Raw genomic sequence first — 22,704 nt, forward strand, 5'->3', positions numbered from 1 at the left:
GACCCCAAGAAAGCACATTTCCAGGATGACCAAAAATGGCTTTCTCCATAAGTAAAGAACATTTAGAGTCATTTAACCCAGTACCTCCCCACTTAAAAAACTGCACTGGTCTCAAAAATACCCAGATAACCAAAGCAAAGCCCTAAAGGAAGAATGTGCCCGAAGATACCCCACACTGTTGGTAAGACTCGAAACTGGAAGGGGTTCTGTCAAGCTTGAACAATCCCCACACAGCTGTACCTCTACAACAGGTGCTTTAACAAGAGCAAAGCCGTTTGCAAACAGCAGTGGAATGCCCCTGGGGGTGAGAGGGCTCTTTAGAGCTCCCTAGATTAAAATAAAAAAGAGACACTGAAGCTTTTATTGAGCTGCAGTGTAAAAAGAACTCCTGATTAATAATCCCTCTATCCTCCAGCGAGGCAGGAAGGATGTCTAGAGAGAGAAGGGAACAAGTATTTGAACTTTATACAGAAGATGGAAAAAAAAACCCCACTGAGTTTCCCTCCTACAAAATGTACAAGTCCTTAATTCAGTACTACAAGGCCATCCCTCTCCCTCAGGTTAAGAGTGCTCTGAGCCCAGCCAGGACCCCAACAGACACAGTGTCCTGCAGAACCTCTGCTGCAGTGCCTGCAGCTGTATTTACCCTTGGAAGTGCTGCCCACACACCTCAACAACAAAGCCTGAAACCTCCCAGGAATTTACTGAGCTTTGGGCTCAACCTACCGAGCCCATTCTGAACAGCTTTATGGATTCTTACAACAGCAATACTCTCAGTCTACAATTCTAGAAAACTGCTTACCTGAAATTTTATATTCCTAGTAACTGTAAGAGCCCAAGCCTGGGCTGAGCTCTCCTGTCACCAGCAGCCTCCAGTGCCAGATGCTACAATATGGCCAAGAGCTCCTATTTATAGTAAAAGTTACCCTCGGGGAAAATCCACTCACGTGATTATTATTTGCAGTAGACAGCAGGTACTCTACACCTTGGAATTTAAGGGCTTGTCTCTTCCCTAGAATACTTGCAGGTGTTTCTGTGTTTCTTGTAAACAGATTGTACCACTAAAATGTTGAATATTCTTGCTCACCGTGTGAATGTCAAGCTGGGCTGAGAGATTTCAGCCTAAGGGCCAAGCCTGCCAATTGCCCTGGATTAAACTGAAGAGCTAAAGGGCTAATAAGTAGTGGATCTATTGTGATTTTCTAAGGTTTCTTCTGTAAAATAAAGTACATATATATAGAGATATTAAAAATATATATATAAATGGCAAACTGGCACCTCAGCAAATATTTTACAGTTGCTAACTTACTGGTCACATTACTAAACCTGTCAACTTCTCCAGCACCCAGTTCTGAAGGGTTTTACACCGTCTGGCTAGACCCAGGCTCACAAAATTTCACACACCCACAGTAGAAAGAGATTCTGGGCAGGAAACAAGAAAAAAAAAAAAAGAAGAAGAAAAAACCTCCACCACAAACAAAACAACAACTAAACAAAATACGTTTCCACTGAAAAGTATGGTTTCATTTTTGTAACAGTGGAAGGTGAGATAAGTAGAATTAGTAAATTTTCACAGTGAGCCTGATGGAAATGCAAAATATATTCATAGTAAAAAAAGCCCAAGCATCTAAATCCTCCTGAAATGTTCGGCTATACTGGTGTCACTGCCACAGTAGTGGGGCCTCTCTCTCCAAGCACATATTATTCACAAAATACAGTAACAGAATGTATGCATTTTTATGGTTGCTCTACACAGTCTCCTCAAGAGGAGGACAAAGCTTTCCAAGTGAAGACAGTCAAAACTAAGAGTGCTCAGAATATTTGGAAAACATTCGGTTATTTAGAATATAAACAGATAGTAATGTATCAATCCATAAATATCACCTTGTCCCAATGGAATTGATGAGGCTGTTGCATTCAGGTTCACTGGAACCAGGAACACTCTGAACTCCAGAGTGCTTGTTCCCAGTGTCTAAAGACCAAGCTGTCATAAATAACAGTCTTTATTTTGTGCATTATCCAAAAGTTTCACCAGGAACTGATAATCCTCACTATGTATGATCTTAACTACAGACTTATCCCCATTTGGAAAACAAAAGCAGCTGTTAGGCAACGTGCCTAGAGGGCATCTGTATTAGTCTTTAAAAACTACTACTTGGCTCTCCTGAGTCAGAGCTGGGTCTCCCACCCTCCCCAGAGCCTCTCCCTGCACTTTATACCTGTGGGTCCACCAAAAAAACCCAACTGCAAATTCACCAGTTACCAGGGACAGTTGACATCACAAAGTGAAACAGCCCTGTGTAAAGGAAGGAAGAGCAGGTGGAGGGACATCCTTTTTAAATTTCAGGCTCAGTTTTGCCACAGAAAGATGCAGGTAACGAGGGGAGCACAGACTTTGCCAAACACTCCTTTCAACACAGGTGTGATGCCCACATTTCTGCCCCAGCTCTGCACTGCAGCTGTTGCTTTAACCACCAGTCTCCAGACAAACCCATCACTAAGGTGAGGGAAAAGGGAAGACAATTACACAGAGCAATCCTAGTGCCCCTTCCCTACCAAGGGCTCTGGTCCAGTATTAAGCTGATTTGGAAAATAAGATGACACCAACGCCAATAAAATGCCTTGGTTCTTAGAAAAGATCATTAAAAAAGGATCCACTTTCACAGTGAGTAGCAAAGGGGTGTGCAAGCACCTGTGATCTGTCCTTAAAAGTTGTAGTGTCCAGGAGCATGTCCTGACTCCATGGGGGACTCAAAGTCCATCAACATTCTTTGAAAATCCTGATGCTTCAATAACTGCAGATACACTATTATCCACCTAAACTACCTAAACACTGCAGCTAAAAGGGGTGTCTCACCACAGAAAACGAAAGCCATCGGTCAGAGCTCTCCCTTCACAGGGCAACCCAAGGGCCGATCATTTGTAGGTACAAATTTCAAGGCGGCGGGTGGGAGGGGAGCTGCACCGCCCTGCCAGCAGTGCTCCAAGACGCGCAGAACTCTTACTAATGAAGCAGATGGCATTTGCATCCAGGTGGCAAACTGCACTTTGAAACGACTGTGCCGGCTCTCTCCTGCACGCCGGCCGGGACGCGGACACGGCATCGCTTTCGAGCGTGGTCGTTATCCACCCGTGGGACGGCACTTATGTCACAGCCACAAAAACTACCTGTTTGCCAGCAAACCAGCCCGGGGAGGCCCCGGGCGAGCTCAGGCCCCGCGCAGAGCCCGAGCTCGGCCTCCCCCCGCCCCGACCCCGAGCCCCGAGCCCCGAGCCCGGCCCGGGTGAGCTCGCGGGGGTCCCGGCCCCGCTCCCCCGCCGGCCCCGCCCGGCCCGGCGCTGCTGCCAGAGCGACACAAATCCCAGCAGAACCCCCGCTCTCCTCTGGGCCAAAACTTGGCGTTTTCTCCCCGTTCCTGCGGCTGCTCCCCCGGGACCTGCCCGCCCGTCCGCCCCTCCCCGGAGGGCACGGCGGGGTCAGGGCCCCGCACACGGCCCGGGGAAGGGGGGCACCGCGGGCCGGGGGCCCGGCGGGCGCTGGAGCGGCCCCGGCAGGGAGGGAGGGAGGGAGGGAGGGAGGGAGGGGAGGCGGCCGGGAGGCTCCGCGGCGGCCCCGACGTGGCGGTCCCGGGGGTCCGGAGGGGCCGGGGGAGCGGGGGCACCGCGTCCGAGCGGCCCCGGGCAGGGCCGGGCAGGGCAGGGCCGGGCCGGGCAGGGCAGGACAGGGTACGGTGTCCGGCCCCGCGCCCCCCCGGCGGAGCAGCGAGCGGGGAACTCGGCGCACAAGTTCGGGGCAGGGCAGGAGCGCGGCCCCGTCCCGCTCACCTGAACACACAGTCGTCGCGGGCGTCCCTGGCCGGGGAGATGAGCCCGTGCTTCTTGTTGAAGAGCTTCTGGAAGAGGGTGGGCGGCATCTTGGGGCGCCGCCGCTGCCCCCGCCGCCGAGCGCCGGGCTCCGCGCAGCGCCGTCCCCTCGCCGCGGCTCTAGTTCCGCCCGCCCCGCTCCATTCGGTGTCACAGTCATATGACAGAAATTAGTCACCGCCGCTGCCAGCAGGGGCGGGGGCAGCGAGGGGCGGGCGCAGGCGGCGGGGCCGGGCGGGCCCGGCGGGGCGGCCCCACGTGCGGAGGGAGCCCCGCGGGCACCGGGGCTGGGCCGGGGGTCCCTCCGGGGGTTCCTCGTCCCTCTGCCCTCGGCGGGTCCCGCGGGCAGGGCCGGGGGATCCCCGCGGCGGCGACAACGCGCCCTGCCGTGTGTTCCTTCTCCGGACGGAAGTTCGGGACGGGAGCCCCGGGAAGGCGGGGGAGGTCACGGGCGAGGCATCGCACCCTGCAGGGCTGTGCCGAGAGGGGCGATGTCCCTTCCCCCAGACCTAGAAAACCCCTCTCCCGCCCCCTCCCCTCCCAGGCACGCGGCGCTTCTCCCACAATGGCACAGCTCAGATGCGCTCGACTCACAACCCGCAGGGAAGGTGGAACGTGTGTGTTTGGTGGCAGGGGAAGCCATCATCGCATCGCAGGTAAAATACCCAGCCACACAGCGGCGTTTAAGCACATAAAGCCCAGCAAATCAATCCAAAACAAATTATAAGGGGGGAGAAGTGTGATAGGTTTTATAAAATCAAGAGGATCTGAGGATTTTTGCAAAACTCTTTATTAGTAAATGCTGAAGTGAAATAAAAATCCTGGTAACAGTTAACAGTCTCCTTCAGTGTATCACTGTTCAGATACAACGCTGCTGGGGAGTTTAATTAAGGACTGACAAAACTGACTGACTCATCTGCTTTCCCTACAAAATGGAATTAAACTACAACAACCTATGATGTAAGATTAAATTAAGCTGATTCTTTTTAAGGCAAAATTTAGTGCATGTGTAACGTATCTACACAACAATTCTTCACAGTCACCCATCTGTAGGAATTTTGTTTTTCATCTACCTGAAGTTGAAGATAATTCTAACAGAAAACGGGAACTGATGTTTAGATGCATCCCTTTCCCCTTGTTCTGTATGGAAGACACACCTGTCTGCCACAGATTTGTACATGACCAACCTTTACATCCCTTCACCAGGTAAAACCCTCCTGGCTTCAAGGTGGGCATGTAAATACAGTCTCAAATACAAGAAGTCCTCAGGGAGCACTACAAACTGATAAAATTTTGGCCAGGACATGTAACTCAGCTTTCAGTAATTTCACAACTGAGAGCAATGAAGATTTAGCTCATCTCGAGTGCATTACAATTCCAGCTGATAGAGTCCCTTTAAGAGTCAATATTAACCTGTTCCAAAATGCCTAAATTAACAGCAGTTGATTCTGATAGGCTTGACTGTCAGACCTTAATTGAGGGAAGGGAGGAAGGACAGTGAGAGAAAAAGGATGGGTACAAATTTAATCATCCACTTCCCCATAAAAACCTCTCTCTAGGCAAATTTTCATACCTACACAAAGAACATGAACTTCTGTGCCCATTCAGTACATGCTGACTTGGGCCCCAAACCTCTCCTTTCCGTGTCTGAAGATTATGAACCACAGCAGAACCATTTGCATGCAAGGTCTTTACCCCCCACCAGCCTGTACATGCACTCCAGTGCAAGAAGCAAAACATCTTCCATCATCTCTGAACACTTTAAGTCAAAGTCTCCTAGAAGTGCACTTCAGATAACAAAAATAACTGAACAGTGTTAATGAAAAACCTCTTACAGATTTATGTACCATACATTTACTCAACATGCATCTGCCACGCACAATTCCTGGTGATAAAGGATTATCAGAGTTCCTGCATGGACTGACTCGCTGGGAGCGATTCCATTCAAGCCATTAAGGCTTCATCATGTCTGGGATGTGACAGAGCAGCCCTGGTGACACTGAGCAGATTCCTCTCCTGAATCACTGCACAAATAACCTCCTCTGTCCTACCCATTAACAGGCCATGACCCATAACCTTTATCCACCAATATGGAAGAGCCAGTTTCCACTCTGAATGAAATTTTATGTAGTAGTTCTGCAGCTAAAAACCAAACTATGGGAAAATGCCTTTCCTTTGAGAAAAGCAGAACAAGAGTAGAGATTGTTCCAGCCTCCAAATGAATTTCCTTCCCTGGGGCACAGAGCTAGCCTGGTAATTAATTACACTTTCTCTGAGAGTCAGACAAAAGATGAAAATAAGAAGCAGCACTGTCATACTGAAGGGAAGGACAAGAGATTGTGGTTCCTGTTATTTCTGCCCTCCCATACAGCCTCATCACGTCAAGAAAAACAAAAGCAAAATGCAGCAATATTCAGGTTGCTACAGTTACACACCATATTTCTTTCTCTTGTACTTTCCAATTAATCTGCCAGTATTAGTCTGTCTCTTGTATAAAACTACCAAATGGTCTGGGGCAAAATAAGTGTTTTTAACTAGGACTTCTAGAATACCCTTACAATAAACACATCTTTATTCAGGACCACCCTTTATTTGAGCAATCATCATAATCACAACTTTCTAGATAAGTAGCTTTCAATTTTGCTTAAAACTACCTCAGGAAGTTCACCTCTATCTCTTAGGGGCTCTAGATTCTTGCATAAATACTAGTGACTGAATATTTGCAAGAACAAGGATATTGATAATTAGAAGCATATCTGAGAGGACTCCAAGGAATTATTGGTAGAACTCATTCTACTAATGCTTAAAAAAAGAAAAATAGCTTAATGGCATAATTTTCAACCTTGAGCCATATAGTGTGTTTATACAATACTTCTTCATAGACTAATCCAGCATCATTTATTTGCACTTCCTTCTGCCCCAGAGCAATGGGGAAAGGCTCAGGGTTCAAACTTTCACAGGTAATTTTCAAATGCAGTCAAACTAAAGTTGTGGATTTTGTATGTTTTCTTGGCATGCTCTTTTTGGAAATACAAAACTATTTTCCAGAGTGATAACACTGAGAAACAGACTTTTGAAAGCCATACTGGCATTTTGAAACATCAAAAAACTTCCCTTTTTGTCCAGAAAAGAGTCAGGGTGTTGTAGTGAGAACTCTGTAAGGATCCAAATAACTTTAACCTGCAGTGAATTCAGCTGGAAAAAACTGTGCTCTTGAGAGTGTTCTCTGAGGCACTTGGCACACTAAGAATGACATTTAAGAATTAACAATCCACAAGCTGAAGTGGAAATTATGTGGACATAGTGTGAACAGTAACCTGAAAATCCAGAATGCCAATATCCAGCTCTTCACACAATTCAGCTATAAAAGGGTTTTTCCCACCTTGTATTCATGGAAGGCATCTGCTGCTTCTAAGTCTGAAGGCAGTAGAAGAAACAGTGACTGAGAGATGTGATGCTACAGAACAGGTGAGATGGAACAGGAAGGACTCAGAGGTGCCAGTGGCTGGGCAGTGGATGTGACCAGAATGGTGACAATGCTGATCACAGTGATGGCAGGGTGATGATGACCTATATTCATGGTTAAAAAATCAATTTACAGCAGAACACACAGTCCTGCACCTCCAAAGTTCTGCAGATCTAAGCATTCAGGGAGTTTAATGGCAGCATACTATTGACTTCTGGGTCCCTGAGAGTACATGAATGCTTTCACACCCACCCCCATAACCTGTATTAACACTTAAACAGAGGTCACATCTTTAAATGCTAATGCTACTAGAGAAAACTAGAAATCCTGGCAGAGCAAGAGCCAAATATAACTCCATAATTAATTTGGTCTGCTGTTCTTGAGTCGTGCTTTCTAGAAATCTAAGCAAATTGAAGAATCGTCTTTATGGAGTCCTTGCAGAATGATGCCCAGAATAGGATCTAGTTGCTGTACAAAATAATTTAATGTTAAGTACTTGAGTAAAGTACTTACAAGCTTACTGAACACATAATACCAAATTTCAAACAATGTATGTGCAAACAAGAAAAAAAACACCAGCCATTTGTTAGTTCTGTTGCAGCAACAAGATGGTCATTTCTTCTGTTGACTCCTGCTGAGACCCAGAAATCTCATCTCTGTTCACAGCAGATCCAATTTTTGGTACTTGTAATAGTATCTGGGGGGAAAAAAAGTGATAAATAACTATCAGTAAAGTGGCACATTCTCAAGTGTAAGAGAAAGCTCATTGATCTGACCAGCTGTTGAGATGTTCACTAGATATCCAGGCTGTCATTTGTTTGGAGGAGTCTGGATCTTGCAGGTCATTTGCCAGTGAGGAGAGAACAATAGTTTTGAGTACCTGTACATTCCTAATGAAAACCAGCATCATCTGAAAGACTCCTTGTGCAGAGAATAAAACATTCAGCATAAAACCCCCACCACAAGCAGTCTGATTCCTGATCCCAGGATCCTCCAGAAAAGCAGGAACAAACCCAAACTTTTGTTCTGACACCACCACTTGCCTATTTGTGATTACCAAGTACAACCTGTGTTCTGTATTACAACTTTCCTAGGACACATGAGCTAGCACCCTAGTTCTTTGATCTGTACAGAAGCATCAGTGCCATTAATTAACACATACACACACTTAAAAGCCTTTCCCTGCATTCTAGATGCTGCATGTCACTCAGCAGGTAATAAAGTTGGAGAGTATTTGGAGCTAAGAGACTGCAAATGAAAATTTGTGTGTGCTCAGTATTTTTGAGAGCTGTCACACCTAGGCAGTATCTCTGTATTGGATTAAATGACACACACCTTGCAGAAAACCTGCAGACACTGTGAAGAACTACTTTAAACTTTGGAAGACATGTGCCATCCAGTGGCACACCGAGAAACTTCACCGGAGATGGGAAAGGGAGGGGGTTTTACCTCTGTGGCAGTGATGAGACAGTTTTGTTCACAGTTCTCATTTCTGTTTAACAAAAATCTAGGAAGTGAAGAAAGGAGCTTCCCCTGTGTTAAGGGTTTCAGGAGAAAAGAACAGAAACCTTAAGGGAAAGTGGTGATTTTTAAAGAAAAACATAACTGATAACTTGAACTGCTTTGAGGATGGGGGGCAATACTGAGCATGACATAAACCACACCAATGGCTGAAAGCTCAAGTCAGACTTACCCTAGAAATAAAGACAGGATAATAATTCATTAAAGAAGAAGGTAAATTTTCTAGGGAATCTCCACACCAGCAGGGAAACCTCAAAGTTGTAGAATCATAGAACCACAGAATGGTTTGGGTTGGAAGGACCTTAAAGTTCATCTCATTCCAACCCTCTGCCACAGGCAGGGACACCTTCCACCAGCCCAGGTTGCTCCAAGCCCTGTCCAACCTGGCCTTGGACACTTCCAGGGATGGGGCAGCCACAGCTTCTCTAGGCAACAAGTTACTTCAGGAGTAACTTGAAGAGGTACAGATATTCCCAGAGTTACCTAGAGCATCTTCTGACCTTAATTATGATACAGCCTATGACTGTATCAATTCCTGTGCTAAAGATCCTTGGAAGAGAAAGTGTTAGTGCAGTTTCAGTGAAGTACTGTTGCACAAGAACACTGTTAAGTCAGAAATTTGAAGTTTTCTGCATCTTTTACTCTTTTTAGCCTTGTGATTTTTTCAAAATATTCAGACTTTATAAAAAAAAAACAACCACCCTTAAACACTTAACTAACCAGTTACCACCTGCACAGCGAACCAAGTGTTTATTCTCTCACCTTCAGGCACTCCTTTGGGAAGGGAGAACCCTTTCCTGATAACTGGAACTTGCTGCAGCCTGGAAGGCCTCTGGTGTGGTGACAGTCTAACAATGGAGCAGATTTCTTGTCTGTCACACAGGGGCTGAAAAGATTAATGACATTTCATTCACACAACTATTTCCCTTGAAGAAACAGTCTTTTAGCTTTCTTCTAGGGAAATTACAGGTGAAATGCAGATTTCAAGGGATGCCACTAGAAAATATTTAAGACTACTCGTGTACATTTAATATGCTATTGTAAAGGGTGAGAGAAAGCTTCAGAGCTTGAACATTCTCTTCAGCTGTTTTAATACTGTAAGGTTTAAATATACAGTACACTACATACCGGAATGCCAAAACTGGATTTAAAAAGTGCAATAAAATTAGAACCTTAAAAATATTCTTTTCTTCTGGACTTTGAGGAATAATTTCCTTTTCTGAGCTCAGAGATGCAGGAACAATTTCTTCTGAATTTACACGTGGACCTGTGGTATTCAGGAACAGGCTTTCCCCAGTTGAGGCTTTGCACACGGGTGACAAGCTGAGCTACAGCTCCATCAAAATACAAAATATACAGGAATAACCACCCAGTTAAATAACAGACAACAATTCAGATTGGATAATGCTTGTTGGCTCATACAAAAGATATTCTATTGCTTCAAAAAATTATTTAGGACTGCAACAAGACCTTGATGTTCTCTATTTGTTCATCTAGTATGCATTAACTCAAGTGTGCAGAGACAAGTGGCAGTACTGTACTACCTGTACTGCCAAAGAATTCAAACTGCCATTTAAATATCAAATTTGTACTGAAGGGGTTGTGCAAGTAAGGCTACTAGTGCTGGGTTTACATCAGAAGATGTTGTAAAGATACAAACCAGATTCCTAGGTTGGGTTGCTTGGGGGTTTTCTAATTGTCCAGCTAATAGAATTTATCATAGTTTGTTGTGCAATTTGCATATAGCCACAACTGGACTGTGCTACAAGGAATGATTTCTTTGGTTTGGATCATTAAAACAAAAAAGCACTGGACAGACACTCACCTTTAGCTGTGCAAGCTGAGCATTACCAGGATTTTTTAGAGCTTTATTTTCCTCAATCATCAGCATAGTGGAAGTCATTTGCTAAATAAAAACAGAGAACTCAGTATCAGATTCAAATTCTTTGCTGTTTATTATTACTCCTTCAATATCCCATTAGTACACAATACCATAAGAACTCTGTTTAGAATTACTAATTCTTCTTCAGATTTAAGAAGTGAATTCCTGTCATTCACTTTTTTTTTTTTTGGTCTTGTGCTTTCCAAAATTAAGACAAAGAACTAGTTTACAGCAGCACAGACATTTCAGATGTGGCATTTCCTGCCACTTCTCCTATTTAATTGTAACTTTTGCCACAATTCAAAACTCTCACTTCTCATTTCATGCCACTGCTAATCAGCAGGACACAATGGGAATACTCACCACCACAGCATCTGTTGGTTTGGTTGGCACAACTTCTGCTGTCAACCCCCCTGGTTTGGCTGAAGTGTTTCCTGGGGCACCAAGCTGCCTGAATGATGATGAACTTTCTTCTGCTGGATCAGAATTGTTTCCTGTTCCCTTACGCTTCACCCTTTTGGGTTTAGCAGTTTGCTTGTCAGGCTGAAGAGGGAAACAATTACATTTCTTATTACAAAGTGAATCTCTGTAGCCTGGTAAGCACTAAAAAAAAGACAGTCCCTCTGTCACAGTCAAGCTCTACACACTGACTCAGTACCACTGGCAAAGCCAGTCTGAAAAACACTGAGCTTGGGGGCATCCCTGACTGTTCCTCTATGGAGAGGGAGAGGCAACTGCATCCTCACTCTCTGCCCTGGCTGCAGGCACCCCTTCCACAGGTGTAGCAGGAACTACTACTCCTCTAGGTGGAGTTTTCCACCCATAGCAAGTCATTTGTGTCACAACCTTGCTGATTTATTAAGGATCTTTCACCTTGCTGTCCGGTCCTAAGGATGAAGCACAGCGCATACCACTTTTTAGGTCTGGAGTTCTCTCTCTTGCAGCTGTAATTTTACAGAGCTTTTTTCCTGTGACAAATTTCCAACAAATTAATTAACTTTGAGACAAAGACCACAGCTACTCTTCCATCCCATGTCTTACAGGATGGTTTTCAAAGAGGAATAATTCCAAAGCCACCCATGTAAACACAGTTCCTCCCTTCAATACAGTCCTCATCTCCCTCTCCCCACCATCAGGACTGCTTTACTCCTCTCCCATTCCTTAAGGAAACAAGGTTGCCTATTAATCTTATGTTCACTTGGCTATTTACTGCTGGACATACACATTGTGGGAGCAGAGACCTCCATAATCACAGCAGTCTTTGCCAGTGGCAACTTCTGCTGCTATTACCCTCCAAATTAAGCAGGGGAAAACTATGTGGTACCTGGGCCACAGAACTGCATCAGTCACAGATCAGAACTGAGCTCCATCAGGGACTCACTAGTATTTGTGAAGCTGGTATAAGTTCAAAGAGCATGACACAAACAGTTCTGTTCCCAGGTAAGTTAAATAAGAAATGCCAACTTTCATTGAGCATCATGGGTGATTAAATGGAAAAATGCAGGGTTTGAGACTGGTTGGTTGGTGGGTTTTGTTTTCTTCTCCTAACACATAAATTAGAACCAAGTCTTATTTACAGGGAAGACTTTTTCAATATGCACTTTTCCTTCTAGACAGAGTCTGTGCTGGAGTAGAAACCTGGTTTAGAAACTGTGCCATCACTTAAGTTTGGGTAACATATCCTGTTCTCACAGCTAGTACAACTGCTGCTGGTCATATTTTACCTGACAGAGTAGCTGAAATGCCTAATGCTGAAGAACTGTAATTGCAATTTGATGGTCTCTTTCTAGGAGAGGAAAAAAAAGTGAACAACTATTCTGAATGAATGTTAACATTAAAAAAACCTGCGAATACAGAAATCCTAGGAAAATATAGGCTGAGTGAAAAGGGATAAAGCTTATTTTTAAAAATATTGTTACAGAGTTGCTTCATCACACCTTAAAGTTCTTTGATAGTTTATCATGAAGTCACAGCTTATCCTGAGGATACTTGCAATTGCTTAAGAACATAAAAGATCTGCCCCCAAACCTGATTTTTTCCTGGGTGAGCACAGAATGTCAGAGACTTCAGAAGGACTTAACAACAGGTACCCTTCATACTCTGCACTGCACAGCAAGCCTGGCCAGGCACCTGGGCACACCCCTTTTGCTGCCTGTGACTTAAGGAAATCTGGCAGAATTAGTGCAATTGGATAAAAGCAACTTATTTAGGGATTTTGTAAATAAATGTCACCTTCCTCTTCCATAAAATCCTTCACTGAGTTCTCTTATATCAACTTCCCTAGAGCTGCAAGGCCAAGCCAGAAGTCTGTAAGGCAAACTCTTCCCTGACTTAATGCACCAAAGTCAAAGTTAGTGAGGACACAGGTAGCTGAAACTCCACAGAAGGGTTTGCAGGAGCAGAGGCTTATTCATACTGGCCTTTCTTTAAAGCATCACTCAAAAGAGAAAAACCTGAACACTCAGGTGCATCAAAGAGTCTGCTCTGCAGATTACCTTCTAATGCACTGGTCTTGAAAATCCTTTGGTACAGGTTCTAGAAAAAAAAACAAACACAACATAAAAGCTAAACTTTAAATGAAAAAGCTAAGATAGCTTAGACCAGACAATGTTCTAGTGCAAACTAATTTCTAAAGCACAATATTAGAAGCAAACACAGACCACTAGCATGGAGCTGCTCCCCATTATGCAGACAGGCCTTACATAAAATGATCATTATATATTTTATACCAGTTTCTTGCACCAAAATGAAATTTGTTTATGTATGTATCCTGAAGAATTGTAGAAAATAATTACCTAATATTGCTGAAAGATTTGAGATCTGTGCTATCTTATCAATGGTCACTGCTTTGCTGGAGTCCAGTAGAGTAGAGTTCTTGTACTTGCCAAGGTCCACAGAGTAAAAATGACTTCTTTCTGCACATAAAAGATATAAGTGCAGGCTTCTTATACCGCAATTCATCCAATTACTAAATTTGTGACAAACTGAAAGCAATCACATTTGGAGGATGGGAACTAAATGAAAGCATTGTCTTGGCTCAAACAGCTGCAGAAAAGTTTGGAAGGAGTTTGACTCAAAGCACTTCAGTGGGTCATCCCCAATAAACAGCTTGTATCAACTGTGAATACTTCAAATTTAAAATGTGATGGAAACTACATCAGGACCTGATTCACTCCAGACTGGAGGACAGGTTGGCTTGCAGCAAAGATGTGATCTGGTGAGTCACACCCGGAGAGACCACCAGTCTTTTTATTGTCAACAGTCTCCCCACATTTTCTACATCAAATAAAGCTCAAAAACCCCCAAAGTCTCACCTGAATCATCATCTCTGAATGTTTCAGGGGATGAGTAACTCTGCAGGCTGTCACTAGTATTGTTAAAATCTGCAGTTGAATCGGCATCTAAACACTGAATGAGAAAGGTTGAAACACCTGTGGGAAGAGTCATTCCTGTACCTAAAGAAAGAGACAAAATAGGTGGCTAAAGAAAAGTATCATCTTGCAGAAACCATCAGGATTTCCTTACTTAAGTTTCATTCCTGTGATGAGCCAAATATTGTCAAGTCAGTACTTTATACTGAGTCATAATGCAATTGAAGAAGCAAAGAAAGGGCATCCTGAAGCCAAATCTACACTACCATAAGCTAAGAGAAGACACCTTCCTTGCCCAAGGCTCACAAGGCACACCTGAAGAATTTAGCCTCTGACAGGGTAATTCTTCAACAGGTTTGTTTTCAGAAGGACAAACTATTTAGTCGCAAGCTTTTAAAAATGCAGGTTTGAGTAAACTGAAGAACTCCTGTCCACAACTAGTTCTGTCAAGGATAAAACCAAGATCATGTGGCTTCCAGCAGGCTGGGCTCAAGACTGTCTTAGGTGCTGTAGGTCTGTTTGTGCTGCCTCCAAGCAGTTCATGTGAACCAAAGCCTCCTGCTGCAATAAGGGCCACGAGTCCAGTGGTCTCAAAACCTTCACTTTCCAATTATCACACAGTCAGAACCAGCACAAGAACAGCACAGTACAAGACCAGTGCTTTTATAGAAAGGTAATTATAAGTACATAATTAATTTTACATTTAGTTTTATATAGATATAAAATATAGATATAAAAGTATATTTAGTAATATAATGTATTGCCATTATACTCACTTGAAGTCATTTCTGCATTTTGCAAACTTTCTTTACTTTCAAAGCTGATCATTGAGGATTTCTAAAATTAAAATACCAATACAAACAACTTGAGAAAACTAGATGTAGACAAAGAAATGCAATTAAATATCATCTATACCAGCAGATGCTTAGAAACCCATTGTCTGGTACCTCACCCCTTAAACTTGCTATTCACAGTAATTTGTGCCACGTTTTTTCTTACACCATTAACAAATCTGCAATGTGACTTATAGTTCTAAAATTCATGATGAACACCCCATCATTTGATGCTACAATCTTTCCTGGATGAGATGCCAGTGAAGGCATACTGACATCAACTTCACTGTCTTTTGAATTATTTTTTTTTAGAGCCCCAATTCTTACTTTCAGAATCCTAAACCATTTCTCTAAATACAAACTATGACATGCAGGCAGTAGATTCTAAGTTCAGCCTGAAAAACGTGTGTGCACACACACATAACTCACAGGAAATTTTACCTGATTATAAAAACAATTTAGCATGTCACATTTCTTTGGTTTATCCTCCAGACAATTACGAGTAGATAAAAAGCAAGACACCATTCTCACCTTCAGTGATACACTGCTTTCTTCTGATTCCTCTTCTTCTTTTTCCAAGTCTCTTGTTTCTCTGACATTCACTTGATTGCTGCAGTTGAAGAACAGAACTAAGTTCAACCACAGAGCTATACCGTTTTAGAGAAAGGCAACAACTATAAAATGTCTTTATGGAACACCAATAAATAGTCTGACAAACATCAGTGCACTGATAATTCAGATTGCATAGTTCCAAGAGCCACCTCACAAGGCAAAACAATAAAAATGCTTAGCTAATGTTAATAATGGTGTGTTTGAATGAGTTCTAACAGACCTTTGGTTGCATGAAGGGTTCTCCTCAATGAGTTCAAGATTTTCTGTAATTTTTGGTAGGGTTTTCCCACTGACCTTTTTCTTTGGGCCTAGAGAAAAATAAGTATTTAGTTCAGTAATGATAATTTCAATATTAGGATTTAGATTATTATTTCTAATAGGGCACCTTTAGCTATTTCCCCCTTCCCTCCCCATAATACCTTTTTGACCCTATTATCAAAAACAAATGTTATAACAGGAAAGCCTCACCTTTAAATTACCAAGCCCAGCATGGGATCAAGACAACCCAGGCTGGTCTTCCCCTTTTACTTTAGCCTTGAATCCCATCCCTTCCCCTCAGACTGCATTTTGTTTCTTAAAGGTCTGCAGTTCTTAACTTGGTAACTGCTACACTGCATTCAAGGAGGCAGCTCCTGAGCAGTAACTCTGAGCAGTTTTTGAAGTACACCCCCAAAGGGGAGCAAGGCTTTTGTCTGGACCTTTCTACAGGGCCCCTTCCAGCTCCAGACGTTCTACGATCAGACGGCGGGAAGCCACTTTACAGAAGTGGTTTTATGACTAACTAGCAGCCAAACCAGAGGAAACACCCCTCCTGCTCCCAGAACAGCTGCCTGCTTTCCCCAAGCCGTGAGGGACACGGACAACAAGAAACCACTTCCCAGCCTCACCAGCACCCGCCGCCGATACACCCCCGGCCCGCCCCGCCCCGAGGGACCCCGCGGGAACGCGGCACCGGGCACAGCGCAGGGCCCTGCCCGCCCCCCGGCCCCGGCCCCGGCCCCCCGGGGCAGCGCTCACAGCCGGGCTCGGGCCCGCGCGGCCCCGCTCTGCCGAACAGGCTCCGGCGGCACGGCTGGGGCGGCCCGGCCCGCCGGCCCGGCAGCGCGGCCGCCCCCGGCAGCGGGGACTCGCGGCGCCTCTTCCGCGGCGCCTGCCCGGCGCGGGGGGCGCGGGGGATGCGCTGCCGCTCCATGACCGGCGGGAGAAGCGGCTCTGGCCCCGGGAGCACCGGCGCTGGCCCCGGGAACACCGGCGCTGGCCCCGAGCGAACCCGCCCTGCCCCGCGGCCCCTCAGCCGACACCGCCCCGCGCCCCCCGCCCGCATGCGCGGCCCGGCCCGCCCTGAGGGCCCGGACCCGGCGGGCCCTGGCAGGGACCGCTCTGGCCGTGCCGGGCTGGTCAAAGCCCGGTCAAAGTCCAGCCTGGCCTGGGACCCTTCTGACCCTACCAGGATGATCCGAGCCCGTCCGGCCTGGCCTGGGACCCTTCTGACCCTACCAGGATGATCCGAGCCCGTCCGGCCTGGCCCGGGACACTGCCAGGGCTGGGGCAGCCACAGCTGCTCTGGGCAACCTGTGCCAGGGCTTCGCCACCCTCTGCGTAAAGGAAATCCTGTATGAAAACGGAGTAAATAAATCCTGTGTGTGATACCCCTTTCACTGACCAGCTCCGTGTTCCAGCTGTGAGGGATCTCGTAGCTCAGATGTTTCATGTAATGAAGCAAACTCACAGAACCGTAGAACGGTTTGGCTTGGAAGGGACCGTAAAGCCCAGCCAGTTCCACCCCCTTCCAAACCTTCCACTGTCCCAGGTGCCTCCAAGCCCCGTCCAACCCGGCCTTGGACACTTCCAGGCATCCCTGGATTTCCAAGCGAAAGGAGATGCAAGTGCACGTAAAAACCGGAATAGAGCCCAAATGTTTTGAAACTTTATTGGTTTAGACACATAGTCTGAAAAAATACTATGCATTCCCAATTGTCAATTCATATTAAACAAGCATATACATTTGGCTATGTTATTACTGATTTAAAATAAAAAAAAAAAAAAAAAAAAGAAGCCATTACAGAAAGACTTCTGCATCTTCAGAGAGCTTTGCAACAATTCTTTTTCTCATAGGAGATTGCTACAATCAATCTCATGTTCCAATAGTCCTTTGGTCGTTATTTTATTTTACATAATTTCTCATTTTTACAACACGTTTAGTCCAGGCACGCGTTCTGAACAACTTCATAACCATGGTGAGGACAGAGTGTCACTGGAGGAGCAACAGCTTTTAAAAAAGAGCTTTTATTGTATGTCAGTCCACAAGAAAATCTCATGAGCACTTTTGAGAAAGGTGAAAAGTTAGTTCTTTACAAAAGTTTCCATAGATGATTCTTTGATATACATGCTAATATACCAAAACTGAAAAATCTTTAATTACAGTTAAGATTTTTTTTACACAAATGTATACGTTATATTTTAACCCCCTTCACTTTCAGTTGAAAATAGAATAAGCAACACTCACCAAAATACCTCATTTGTTCACTGTTTTTACTTTGCTAAAATACATAACAAAAAGCTGAAATGAAGGGCTTAAAGGGGCTCCAGATGCCTCAGAAAACATTTCATTTTGGAGCAATTCCAGGGATCTAAACCTTTTTCCCTCCCAGACTACAAGCATCTAGATCTCTTCTCTGAAAAGCTTCCCCATTTCACAGGAGAAAAGGTGATGTAGAAACCACCACATGTGCAAAATACTGAAGAATGTTAATTCCAAGAAGAAACAAAGATCCAATTTTGATTTTTTTTTCCCCCAGAGAAAACCAAAGTGAGCTAAAATACAAAAAGTATGCCAATAGAATTGCCTCTAAATAAAATGCTTTTCCAAATTCTCTGTAAGGCATCAAGAGGTCTTTAAGTAACCTACTACCATGCAAAAATAGTATATTCTTTCCCAGTTTACATTCATCTTGTAGCATTTATTTACATATAGATCAGCAGTTTGTGCTTTTAACACACATAAAATTAAAAAAAAAAAAAAATTCCAAGTTAATTTTTTAATTCCAGAAGATCGAGTCAGATTATTTTGTTATACATGAGAAATTTCATATTCATGGCAAAAATGAGACTGGACTTTACTGATGCTGACAGATGCTGACTAACAGTGAGGACAGATTGCAAAATAGTACTTTATCAACAAAAACTCACCGTCTCTCTCTCACCTGATGTGCGTCAAGCATTTTAAACTGCAAATGTGCCTTTCAGGACAGATTATTCCATGTGTTTCCTGCCCACGTGGGGTTAAGACTCTGGTCTGGTTTCTGCTCACACTTGGTGTGTCTTGGCAGAATGGTATTTTCTCTGTGCAATACATTGAGCAAAGAACATACAAAATACATAACTAAGCAAGATTCTCTTCCTGGAAAATGTATTTTTTTCTGGTTTTTAAATATGAGAGTCTTCCAGTGATTCCAGAGGCATAGCACCAGGCTCAGGAAGAACCTCCCATGTTTAACATGTCTGAGAACGCAGTACTCTGCAAAAAGAGTCTCTGCTCTTTAAATAAGATGAACAATAGAAACTAATTTTGTAATTAGTTGTCTTGAGGGAAAAAAAAAAAAAACAAAAAACCAAACAACTGGTTACTGGACAGCCCTAGGGATTATTTTTCCTCGGTGGTCACAAGAAGTGTTTCAGTTTAAGAAAGCTCGATGCAAAATAAATATTGCTGGAATTTGAGGAGAAGCAAGATTGTGCTGAGCTCATGCCTTACACTTTTCAAGTGTTAATCTCTTACAGCACTGTTATGATTATGGCGAGAGAGAGTGACCTGCCGAGGAAAATCTGATTACACAAGAAAGTATAAAAGAGAGCTTTTAGTTTTATTTATATAACTTTTCACAAGTTCTGAAAGTATTCACACTTTTGGTGTGACAACACAATTTCTCCCAGATTTTGCATCATTCTAACGTGGCCAAGTCTGTATTTTTATTTCTTATTCTTTCGGTGTTCATCTCTTTGGCTCTTGTGCATCTGACATTTTGCATCAAATACCGAAAGAAGAAGACAGATATATTATTCAACATTATACATGTAAAAATAACAGCCACCTAAGCTGTAAATAAACTTATAGTGGGATCTTTTATACTTACACAGAGTTTAGTTGTCCTGAAAAGCCTGCAATCACCTTAGGAAAAAAGTAAATTGAACGGTAGAAAAAGGTCAGTGAAAAAGTAGCTTTTCTCTACTTACAGGGATGACTAGGCTTTGGGGTTTTTTATTTTAAAACGCTGTCGCATTAAAACAGACAGGAAATTGTACTGAATCTAATTCTCCATTGCTTTGGAGCTTTGTGTATGTAATGACTGTCTTTTGGCTGATACAAAAAGGAGATGAACTAGACTCCGCCGAGATAAGAATCCTCTCTGACTTGACCTAAAGAGCCAAATTTGACACAGTAATTCCCATGCTCTGCTGACGTGGTGCACACCAATTCCCCAGGGATGCTGTTGCTGCGTACGTGGGTGAAAAATGAATGTGTGATCCCAGCAGATCCCAGATATTTCGTAGTTGCTTTGGACTGATATGAGTCATTGCGCTGGAATCGAATGAGGAATTGGGCGCAAAAAGGGATTCAAACACTTGCACATCTGATAAATCAAATCACATTCTTTATGAGTCATTATGTTACTGCTGCGGTTTCCTTTGTATCATTTTATTCTGAAATCACTTCAATAAATCAGTCTTGGTGTAACACTAACCCATTAATTCGATTTATTTCATTTGGAAGCATGCAACGGAATTTCAGAGGGAAAATAAGAGACCGTTTAGACTAAAAATTTTAACCTTTAGCTTCAAAAGTCTACAGCGGATTCCAGTTTAAGAGAAAAAAATAAGTGTGCTTTCACTGTCCTAGCAAAGATCTAGCAGGCACAGCTCCATGCTAGTATGCACTGGTGCAGCAAACAGCAGCTAGTACAATACACACAGATATTTAGGACCCTGTTTAGCAGAAAGAAGCCATCGACAGTCCACGTATTCAAGCAACTTGACATGACAGTTTTCTCACTGTTTTGTACCGTGCTTTGTATCAGGAAAGAGCTCTAGAGTCTGTTCCTGTTCCTTGTGAGACTTTTCTGCTTTCTGATGACCACAGAAATCTAAGGTTTCATCCAGACAACTTGCTGCTTATTCCAGAGAGGCCACTGGAAGTGATGCCAGGGGGACTTGATGCTTCCAGACGTCCGGACATGGAGATGTTTTCTCAGCAGGCCTTTCTGCCACCACATCCAGTGTTCTGCCATCCCGTGACACCTGGCACAGGGATGGCTAACACAGCCTTTCACCATCCCCATGGCCCTTTGGGAGCAGTATTCCTTCCCCTTCCGTGGCCAGACAAAGGATGCCCTCCACTGCTGCGCCTCAGGCTGGCCTCTTCCCAAACCCACTCATTGTGCTAAGCCCCGTCCAGAATCACAGCTTATTCCCTGGGCTCCGTTTCTTCAGCGCTGTTTCCGAGAGGGAGTTAGTCCAGCTGGACTACGCAGGATTAGCAGCATGTAAAGTAACAAACTGGGGACTGGGAGCGTGTGGATTATCGTGAACTCCCACCGAAAGCCGCCTCAGAGCCAGCAATGCTTTTGCAACCTTCTCAGTTTGAGCAGTTCAGATGTCCATGAGTGCACCGGGCTGGAGGAGCCCGAGTGCAGAATCAGCATGCCATGGATAAACTGCCTTGGGATGAAAAGGAAATAGAAGGAACTCTATCCTACCGCTGCCTACCCTGTTCTTGCAAGTTCAAGGTAACATTTATCCGTTAGATGTAATATACTAATAGGTCTATTAAGTACAAATAGCAGGAGATTCCTTCCTATTTCTATTCTGGTCATTAGTTAGGTCATTAATGATTAAATCAAATCAATGTCATTTATGTCCTGGAAAATATAAAAACTATCACTTCATATATAAACCAATATCCATCTTGAAGTTCCAAATCAGAGAAAATAGACTTTCACCATCAATCACTGATTGTTTGAGGTAGACCACATTATTGAATTATCCATTATTTTAGTTTTTAATGTATTAGGTTATATACAATCAAATATTAACAGACATACCTGAAATTTTCCCTATTTTAATTAGAAATGTTTGTAGTTATTAATAAGTTTCCATAATTTAGTCATAGATTGAAATGTCTGTATATTTTGTGGCAATTTAGCATAATTCTTAGTAGTACCCTGTGCATAGAGTAAAAAAGAAATCGTATCACACCTGATGGAAAAAAAGAAGGAAAAATGTGGTTAGTGGTGAAATCCTAGAACAATGAAAGGCTCAAATATAAGATTCAGGTGCTTATCCATTTCAGCAGTGTCATTCTGGCTCTGTACTTTTTGAGTATTATTCTAATATTGCTATGAAGTCCATTACTCAGGAGATTCTTCTTCCTGTGATTTCAGATGGAGATGCTTGAATATAGCTCTTCTATTTGCTTTTTGAAGTAATCTCTTAGTTCTGGTCTCTTGGCCTTTAACGTTGGTGTCAACAAACCATTCTGTACCGAGAACATATCAGAGTGAATGTAAATGGCTTTGACCTAAAATAAAAAAGGGACACATTTATAGTGAAGGTTACAGGCACCACACTGGATAAGTGTAACTTTTTATGCTGTGCTTCCCTCCGGCGGTGCCTGGAGTCCAGGGCACTCTTCCCCAGGGTTTCCCTCCCCTACCCACAGAAGGGAGCTCTCCAAGAAAATGAGCACATAAACCTCTTTTCTGTACGAAACCAAGGCCAGAGCACAGCGAGGCAGCACAGGAGGGACAGTGGCACCATATGGGATGTCATCCCTGCAGGTTCACAGAGCCCAAGGGCGATGGGGGAGCGGGCAAGGACAGGGAGCTGTGCCAGGGAACACCACCTTAACCCGCTGCACAAGTAAGCAGCACTGATTCAGTCTCACAAAATTATCATGAAGCTTTGCAGGCACAAAGTGTGTGCATGATGATGATGATGCTATCTGAAGAGGATTTTAGCTAATTACAGCGATATAAAATCCCCCAGCCTGTGTAAAGGGCATTTCACAAGGCTGCCCTTGTTGGAGGCGGTGGCTCCCAGCACAGCGGGAGCCTGGCAGCACAGATGGGAGCGAGCTTCTCCTTCCCCTGCTGGTGTGGG

At 44.0% G+C, this 22,704-nt stretch overlaps 3 protein-coding genes across 13 annotated transcripts in view; all 3 read right to left on the bottom strand.

The window, feature by feature from the left end:
* FNIP1 (folliculin interacting protein 1) overlaps positions 1–4,008 on the bottom strand; it is a 64,120-nt gene extending 60,112 nt beyond the window's left edge. For both annotated transcript variants that reach the window (XM_051794037.1, XM_051794035.1), the window contains exon 1: positions 3,826–4,008. In XM_051794037.1, the coding sequence (XP_051649997.1) occupies positions 3,826–3,914 (89 nt within the window). In that variant the 5' untranslated portion in view covers positions 3,915–4,008. The remainder of the gene's footprint in view (positions 1–3,825) is intronic.
* The window catches only part of MEIKIN (meiotic kinetochore factor), a 144,919-nt gene extending 127,499 nt beyond the window's left edge, over positions 1–17,420 (bottom strand). The window contains exons 1-14 of one of the 6 annotated variants that reach the window (XR_007905618.1): positions 16,567–16,880; positions 15,770–15,857; positions 15,469–15,547; positions 14,881–14,941; positions 14,048–14,188; positions 13,529–13,648; positions 13,229–13,268; positions 12,458–12,519; positions 11,607–11,701; positions 11,097–11,276; positions 10,677–10,757; positions 10,024–10,179; positions 9,614–9,737; positions 5,033–8,027 (exon numbers count right to left, since the gene is read on the bottom strand). Coding sequence is in view for 5 of the 6 variants with exons in the window: in XM_051794097.1 (XP_051650057.1) it covers positions 7,981–8,027; positions 9,614–9,737; positions 10,024–10,179; positions 10,677–10,757; positions 11,097–11,276; positions 11,607–11,701; positions 12,458–12,519; positions 13,229–13,268; positions 13,529–13,648; positions 14,048–14,188; positions 14,881–14,941; positions 15,469–15,547; positions 15,770–15,857; positions 16,567–16,873 (1,581 nt within the window). In the remaining variant the exon portion in view is untranslated. Of the gene's footprint in view, positions 1–4,638; positions 8,028–9,613; positions 9,738–10,023; positions 10,186–10,670; positions 10,758–11,096; positions 11,277–11,606; positions 11,702–12,457; positions 12,520–13,228; positions 13,269–13,528; positions 13,649–14,047; positions 14,189–14,880; positions 14,942–15,468; positions 15,548–15,769; positions 15,858–16,566; positions 16,881–17,212 lie in introns of those variants that run through there. The other 5 variants (XM_051794098.1, XM_051794097.1, XM_051794099.1 and 2 more) reach the window with 5 other exon arrangements.
* A 34-nt stretch (positions 17,421–17,454) lies between these two features.
* The window catches only part of ACSL6 (acyl-CoA synthetase long chain family member 6), a 53,656-nt gene continuing 48,406 nt past the window's right edge, over positions 17,455–22,704 (bottom strand). For all 5 annotated transcript variants that reach the window (XM_051794071.1, XM_051794073.1, XM_051794069.1 and 2 more), the window contains exon 21: positions 17,455–22,123. In XM_051794071.1, the coding sequence (XP_051650031.1) occupies positions 21,983–22,123 (141 nt within the window). In that variant the 3' untranslated portion in view covers positions 17,455–21,982. The remainder of the gene's footprint in view (positions 22,124–22,704) is intronic.

Source organism: Manacus candei, unplaced genomic scaffold (assembly GCF_025592945.1).
Source record: "Manacus candei isolate 608988 ecotype Guabito, Panama unplaced genomic scaffold, ASM2559294v1 h1tg000037l, whole genome shotgun sequence".
Lineage (NCBI taxonomy): Eukaryota > Metazoa > Chordata > Aves > Passeriformes > Pipridae > Manacus > Manacus candei.